At 36.8% G+C, this 8,514-nt stretch overlaps 1 protein-coding gene across 1 annotated transcript; it reads right to left on the minus strand.

Annotated features, from left to right (window-relative positions):
• Positions 1-135: 135 nt before the first annotated feature.
• LOC127413715 (cystatin-F-like) lies at positions 136-8,025 on the minus strand. Its single transcript, XM_051651079.1, has 4 exons — positions 7,629-8,025; positions 5,302-5,477; positions 5,084-5,203; positions 136-440 (listed from the first exon to the last, which is right to left on the minus strand). The coding sequence occupies exons 1-4, from the start codon at positions 7,789-7,791 to the stop codon at positions 348-350; spliced, it is 552 nt and encodes a 183-aa protein (XP_051507039.1). The 5' UTR covers positions 7,792-8,025; the 3' UTR covers positions 136-347.
• Between the last annotated feature and the right edge of the window lie 489 nt (positions 8,026-8,514).

Genomic DNA, 8,514 nt, shown 5'->3' on the forward strand with positions numbered 1-8,514 from the left:
TTGCTAGGGCAAAAAGGCCAAAGAGCCCTGAGATAGGAGCAATAAATCCCTGATCTAGTGTACCACCTCAAAGCTGCCTCTGTACATCAGAGAGCCCCTTTTTCATAAGAGCCACTGAATAATTTACACCCCGCCTCAGATTAAACAAGCATTTTATGAACTGAATGTCACTTGTTTCTAGAGATGAATGATAACCAGTCACCGCACTTGAAGATTTTTAATATCACATTCTGTACTGTGCTATTCACTGCTTCTTGTTTTATTTTCACAATCAGTTTGGTATCAAATTAACCTTACATGACATTTCAGAAAGCCATTGTTAAAGATGTTGCGATGAAAGGGTCATTTTAGAGTCTCTCAATAGAACGACAGTTAAAATATGTGGTTGACATTGTCTTCATCCATGGAATGGACCACACCTCAAAATGACAGTGAAATGTCTAAAAGTCCAAAAAAAGAAAAGAAAAATCATGTTAATAAGAGTTGATTTACAATTTGAAAATGCAGTTTATAAATGCACCAATAATAGGGTGATTCTCACAAAACCTTTCAAGAAAATGTCTTGGTCCTATTTTACTCCAAAATCAAAAGAAACAAATAAGATACTTTTAGGGCCATGAAGATTTTTTACACCGTGACTTTATTTGCATTACTGTTGTGCCCATTTTACCCCCAAATTCTCATTTTAAATTTTTTTTTAAAATTGTGAAGTATTTACTGTTTACACTTTACAGTATGCAGCATAAATGAGTACACCCCCTCTGAAACCTAACAGATTCAGCTCTTTCTCTGTACAGATAAGACATATTTGGTGTTCATGTATAATGCAATGTTTAAGCAACTCTGGTTTATCAGACACTTAAGGAAACATGTCAGTACTAAACAAGAAAAAATTATGTTCTTATCAAAATGATAAAAGGCCATGTTGCAAAAATGAGTACACCCTTCTGAAAGTTACAATATAAAACTTAGTGTTTTCTGGTACTAGTAGAGGGACATTGTTCAGCAGATTATTCTTTTGAACCATCACACTCAAATAGATGTAATTGGTTAAAGTGTAAATGTGTTACATAACCCATTGAATCACTCTCAGACTCAATGCTGACAACAAATGGACCTCATTTAAGAATCGCCAAGCACGTGCCTCAGAGCTGGCAAAAGCTATGGGAAGCCAAACCAGAGTGACTGTTTCATCTAACACAGTAAGACACGCTCTGCAAAGAAGTGGAATTCATGGTTGTCATCCACACATGAAGGCACTGCTAAACCCAAAGAATAAAAAAGCTTGTTTAGACTTTACCAAGGCCCATACTGACAAAGGTGCAGACCTCTGAGAATCTATAAGCTGGTCTCATGAGCCCAAAGATTGTTTTTGTATCTGATGTAATCCAAATGCATGGCATCATATGGGAGTACAGTGGGAAGTGCATGGTACCCACAGTGATGTACAGTGGTGGTAAAGTTCTTATATGAGTGCTGAAGGTGTGGGTGAACTGCACATGAATTCACAAATGTTCTGCAAAATCTTAAAAAGAAGATGCCACGCTCTCTCCTCATGGGCACTTTTTAACATGACAATGACCTTAAACATTATTCCAAAGCCACTGCTGCATTCCTATGGATAAACAAAGCCACCCAACCTCAACCCTATTTGAGCACCTGTGGGGTGCAAGTCAAGCATCACTCCCCATTAAACATCAGAGTACTCAAGGAGGTCATCCTCCAGGAGTGGAACAGGATAGACGTGACAATATGACATGGACTGATGTCAAGAAGGGTCAGAGCAGTATTTAAAAGTTATGGAGGACTTTCTAAGGACTAAAATATTGTACACTATTTGAATTTATTCAAGGGTTTGCGATTTTTGCAACCCTTTACTTAAGCAAAGCTGCATAATTTAATTATTTTACAGATATTGATGACATCTTTCAATTTTGTTATCAAGTATAAATGTTTAATTTTGTCATCTTCGCATGAATTGTAATAGTAATAATTTAGAAACAGAAATATATCTTTATGTTCAGAGAGGGTGTACTCATTTATGCTGCATACTGTACATTTTTGCTGGTTTTAATTTAGAAAATCATTGTACAACAGCATCTTTTTTTTTTAATGTAATACAGTAAAAAAAGAAAAGAAAAAAAGACTGTTACGGTAATGAAAATCACCACTGAAAATAATGGGAATAGTAAAATTAAAATCCGGATGGGTTGCAGCAATGAGAAATGGGTGGGGGGGGGGGGTCAAATGTACTTAAGGGTTTACCCTAACTTGTCCTGAAAATAATGTCACCATGCAAAAAATCTCAATAGTCCTAAATGTAGGCTTCATTGTCTTTATGCAAAATACAGTTGTGCTCAAAAGTTTGCATAACCTGGCAGAAATTGTGACATTTTGGCATTGATTTTGAAAATATGACTGAACATGCAAAGAAAAACTGTCTTTTATTTAAGGATAGTGATCATATGAAGCCATTTATTATCACATAGTTGTTTGGCTCCTTTTTAAATCATAATGATAACAGAAATCGCCCAAATGGCCCTGATCAAAAGTTTACATACCCTTGAATGTTTGGCCTTGTTACAGACACACAAGTTGACACACACACAGGATTAAATGGCAATTAAAGGTTAATTTCCCACACTTGTGGCTTTTTAAATTGCAAATAGTGTCTGTGTATAAATAGTCAATGAGTTTGTTAGCTCTCACGTGGATGCACTGAGCAGGCTAGATACTGAGCCATGGGGAGCAGAAAAGAACTGTCAAAAGACTTGCGTAACAAGGTCATGGAACTTTATAAAGATGGAAAAGGATATAAAAAGATATCCAAAGCCTTGAAAATGCCTGTCAATACTGTTCAATCACTTATTAAGAAGTGGAAAATTCAGGGATCTCTTGATACCAAACCAAGATCAGGTAGACCAAGAAAGATTTCAGCCAAAACTGCCAGAAGAATTGTTCGGGATACAAAGAAAAACCCACAGGTAAACTCAGGAGAAATATAGGCTGCTCTGGAAAAAGATGGTGTGGTTGTTTCAAGGAGCACAATACGACAACACTTGAACAAAAATGAGCTGCATGGTCAAGTTGCCAGAAAGAAGCCTTTACTGCGCCAATGCCACAAAAAAGCCCAGTTAAAATATGCCCGACAACACCTTGACACACCTCACAGTTTCTGGCACACTGTAATTTGGAGTGACGAGACCAAAATAGAGCTTTATGGTCACAACCATAAGCGCTATGTATGGAGAAGGGTCAACAAGGTCTATAGTGAAAAGAATACTATCCCCACTCTGAAGCATGGTGGTGGCTCACTGATGTTCTGGGGGTGTGTGAGCTCTAAAGGCACGGGGAATCTTGTGAAAATTGATGGCATGATGAATGCAGCATGTTATCAGAAAATACTGGCAGACAATTTGCATTCTTTTGCACGAAAGCTGCGCATGGGACGCTCTTGGACATCCAGCACGACAATGACCCTAAGCACAAGGCCAAGTTGACCCTCCAGTGGTTACAGCAGAAAAAGGTGAAGGTTCTGGAGTGGCCATCACAGTCTCCTGACCTTAATATCATCGAGCCACTCTGGGGAGATCTCAAACATTCGGTTCATGCAAGACGACCAAAGACTTTGCATGACCTGGAGGCATTTTGCCAAGACGAATGGGCAGCTATACCACCTGCAAGAATTTGGGGCCTCATAGACAACCATTACAAAAGACTGCACGCTGTCATTGATGCAAAAGAGTGCAATACACAGTATTAAGAACTAAGGGTATGCAGACTTTTGAACAGGGGTCATTTCATTTGTTTCTTTGTTGCCATGTTTTGTTTTATGATTGTGCCATTCTGTTATAACCTACAGTTGAATATGAATCCCATAAGAAATAAAAGAAATGTGTTTTGCCTGCTCACTCATGTTTTCTTTAAAAATGGTACATATTTACCAATTCTCCAAGGGTATGCAAACTTTTGAGCTGTATAATGAAATTTTTTTTAATATTGATTCAGGGTTAAATGTGAACAGGACATTTTCTTTACAGGTTTCGAGAGAATCACACAATATTTCTACAAATAAGTTTGGGAATTTTTTGGAACATTTTACACATTCATGTAAAACCTGGAAATATCAGAGAATTGTAAAATTTCCAGGCCTGGAGAAATAATTGAAATCAACAGAAATCCTAAAAAGTAATTGACATTTCTATAGTGAATAACGAGTTTCTAGTTAAGCTCGGCTCTAAAATATTTTACCAGCTACAAAATGCTCTTTATGAGTGCATATCTCTAAATTGATTTTTATATAATTCTGTGTGTCTAACTAATCTAACTGTGGGGGAATCCCCAAGAGTTATTGCAGAGCAAGAAAGCACTTTAAACTTCTTAAAGGAATCACTCACCCAAAAATGAAAATTCTCTCATCATTTACTCACCCTCAAGCCATCCCAGATGTGTATGACTTTCTTCTGCAGAACACAAATGAAGACTTTTCAAAGAATATCTCAGCTCTGTAGGTCCATACAATGCAAGTGAATGAGTGCCAAAATTTAGATGCTCCAAAAAGCACACAAGTCAGCATAAAAGTAATCTATAAGACTCCAGTGGTTAAATCAATGTCTTCAGAAGCGATATGATAGGTGTGGGTGAGAAAACGATCAATATTTTTTACTGCAAATTCTCCTCCCTGCTCAGTCAGTCTCCACTTTAACTTCAAATTCTTCTTTTTGTGTTTTTGGCGATTCACATTCTTCATGCATATTGCCCTCTATTAGGCAGGGAGAAGAATTTCTAGCAAAAAAGAACTTACATTTTGATCTGTTTCTCACCCCATATGGATTAAAACACTGGAGTTGTATGGATTATATTTTTATGCTGCATTTATGTGCTTTTTGGAGCATCACAATTTTGGCACACTTTAATTTGCATTGTACTGACTTACAGCACTGAGATATTCTTCTAAAAATCTTCATTTGTGTTCTGCAGAAGAAAAAAGTCTTACACTTCTTTGATGGCATGAGGGTGAGTAAATGATGAAAGAAACTAAATTTTATATATCCCTTTAAGTTCCATAGAAACCCACGCATACCTGCTTTAACAGACTGTCTCTCTGGAAGGGACACTTATTGAGGTCATCATTGTTGCGCATCTTCCTGCACATAGTCCGAGAGATCTCTACTTCCAGAACGTAGCGGATACCTTTCACTATCTTTAGCAGAATAGAGTCTAGATGACACATTTGATTACATTAAGAGTACTATATGTGCATACAGTGAGAATTATACAATTAATCATGTTGAACTGTACCTGTCTTTTTGCCTCATCAACAGCTGATGCTTTGAACAGGAAAGCATCGTTGGATTTATTGTTATAAGAGTAGGTTCCCGTCAAGACAGCATTCTTGACCCCGGTGTCATTCTTACTGACATTTTGCAGAGCTCCTGGGATTGGCTGACTGAAAAATGTGTGAACTGGAACTTCCTCTGTAGTCAAAAAACATTAAAACTCATTAGCGTTCTTTTCACAGATATTGAAATAGGCAGCATAGTATTAAACTCATTAGAAAGAAGAAATGAACATAAAACTCTGAGGACCAGACAGGACAGACTTTTTGGGTGTGTACATCCCAACACATAGGGGAAAGTGGGATAAGATGTGTCGCCTCAAAGTAACAGTGATGAAAAAATGAAAATTCGGTAAAAATGTATTCACCCTTATGTCGTTACAAACCCATATGACTTTCTTTCATATGTGGAACACAAAAGGAGATTTTTTTTATGAGTTTTATTGAATATCCTGGTCTGTCTTCTCAATTGCATAGTAGTTGATAGTGTCTCACTATAAAGCTTAAAAAGGACACAAAAGTATCATAAAAGTAATCCAAGTCTTCTGAAGGCATACGATAGGTTTTAGTGAAAAACAACCAGAATTTTTCAGTGAAAATCTCGACATCCATTTTGTATGTGCGCTATCACAGAAGCTCGCTCACAGTGGTTTGCGTATTCACGCAAGAACTTGTGTTGTTTTTAGCGCTAAAAGATGCAAGTTCTTGTCTTCTCTTTAAGCTTTAAAGTGAGTAATTATCAACTGCCATTAGTATTGAGATGACAACAAGGATATTATTTTTTTTTGTTGCACTAAGAAAGAAAGTCATACAGGTTTGGATTGAACAACCTGAGGGTATTCATTTCCATGAGTAAATTATGACAGAATTGTAATTTTTGGGTGAAATATTCCTTTAATCTAGAAAAATGTGCATTATTTTTATCATGTGACTATATATTTAGAAAGGGCCCATCAGAAATTTATTCTAAAAGCTTTTCTACATGGCAGGTAAAATTTTATGTCAAAGCAAATGTATCCAGGTCTAAAATATACATCATTCAATATGGTTAATTGAATAATATTTGGTTAATAAAATATACAATAAATCTCCACTTTCGACCAGCCCTCCTATGCATGTTCACGAGAGGTTTTTTGGCGATTCGCATTCATTATGCATATCGCCACCTACTTGGCTGTTGTGAAAATATGATCTTTTCCTTTATCACTCCCTTTTTTTTCTCTCTCCTCCCTGCCCAGTAGGTGCAAATAAAAGAACGTGCATAGGAGGGCTAGTTGAAAGTGGAGATTTAGAGTAAAAAAGGACTTAAATACTGATCCATTTCTCCCCATACCTATCATATCACTTCTGAAGACATATATTTAACCACTGGAGTCTTATGTATTACTTTATGCTCCCTTTATGTACTTTTTTGAGCTTCAAAGTTTTGATCACCATTCAATAACATTGTATGGACATGCAGAGCTGAAATATTCTTCTAAAAATCTTCATTTGTGTTCTGCTGAAGAAAGAAAGTCATACACATCTGGGATAGCCAGAGGTTGCGTAAATAATGAGAGAATTTTCATTTTTGGGTGAACTATCCCTTTAAATCCTAAAATGGTAGCTCTGGGGTGAAATGTGTGAGGCTTTGCAGTTTTGTCAGTGGCTCAACTAATAGTGATAGTACGCAATGCCTCCAACTGTAGGAAATACTAGTACACATATTATTACATTTTTAAATATTGAAAATTGTTTCACTACATTAAAATATTCTGAATATTATACCTTTTTCTGGTTGTTTTATGAAAATGTGAATAATGTGCAGCAAAATAAGACCTTGGAATGGGATTGTGTATTAGTAAATTTAAAATTAATCAGTAATATTGAAAGATTTAAGTCAATATTTCTCATTTATGTTCTGATTTGTACTTAAAAATCTAAATAGTGTAAAAATTCCTCAATAATTCAGGTCGTCATGACAGAGCTAACCCTAAAGGTGGGCAAGTTGTCTCACTGGACCACTTATTTTAATAAGTCATACTTCTATGTCCCTATGTTACAGAATATAGACACTTTTTGACAGCAGACATCCTGAGATATTACTTGTATTAGTTGTACTTCAATCTCATTCTCCTTCCCTAGTGGGGAATTTCAACAAAAAAAGTGGCACATTTTACCCCAGTCTCCCTTACTATTAACTATTTACCATACAGGACACTCTTAGAAAGAAAAAAAGCACAGAATAGTAAACAAACAACTTCATCCACTCAAAGAAGAAACAATGGAAGTGTTGATGAAAATGTCTTACCGAGTGAATAGATGCCTGCTAAGAAAAACAAGACAAGAACATGACAAGAGACCCTCATGTCTGCTGGAGCTGTCTCAATTCTACTCAGTAACTTCCTGTTCAGTAACACTTCAACCACCAGGCAGCGTGTTGCAGTCCTCCAAAGTGCAGTCATGTTCTTCATTAGTCAACAGCATTGCTTCCTACACCTACAGGATCTTCTAGATGCTCCAAGATCAAGCGCAGGTGAAACCAATCAACTTTGTTGATTACTGGTTGAATAAACTATGATATTCCATTGTGGTAAAGGACACTGCAGGACTATAACATGATTTGGTTCAGTCACAGTTTCCTAGATTTCCTAGAACAGACAACAAGGATTTGTTTCTATAAATATCAAACTTTGAAAGAGACCACCGAAATCAAGAAAAAGCACTGAATGCTTCCTCAAACTTAACTGAAAGGGCCTGTGTGTGTTGAAGTGCTTTGAAAGATGCAAGCGAACAACTGTGGTTTCCTCCCACATCCTGTGATGAAACTGACCGATAACCATACAACACCTATAGTATGTGAGTACTGCTGATGTGACTAGTTATCAAGTCACAAAAGTTGCTGTAAGCTGATTAGAGCAACACTACCTTAAAAACCCCATGAAATGCAGTTTTCTCTACTGTGTGGACCAAGCAGTTATTTTTCCTAGAAAGAGCTGTCTGTTAGCATATCTATTCATCTCCATGGCAGCTGGTGCATGCATGTATGCGATCTGAATGCAGCCATCTTTGATTCATGGGCCTTCAGTGGAGATCTTCTAAACAGAGATAACAACCTCTGCCATAGGAGAGAGCATAACTGTCAAAAAGTGTGTTATGACAGTAAGTCATCATTGCTGATACAATACAAATAAATG

The sequence above is a fragment of the Myxocyprinus asiaticus genome, chromosome 23, assembly GCF_019703515.2.
Source record: "Myxocyprinus asiaticus isolate MX2 ecotype Aquarium Trade chromosome 23, UBuf_Myxa_2, whole genome shotgun sequence".
NCBI lineage: Eukaryota > Metazoa > Chordata > Actinopteri > Cypriniformes > Catostomidae > Myxocyprinus > Myxocyprinus asiaticus.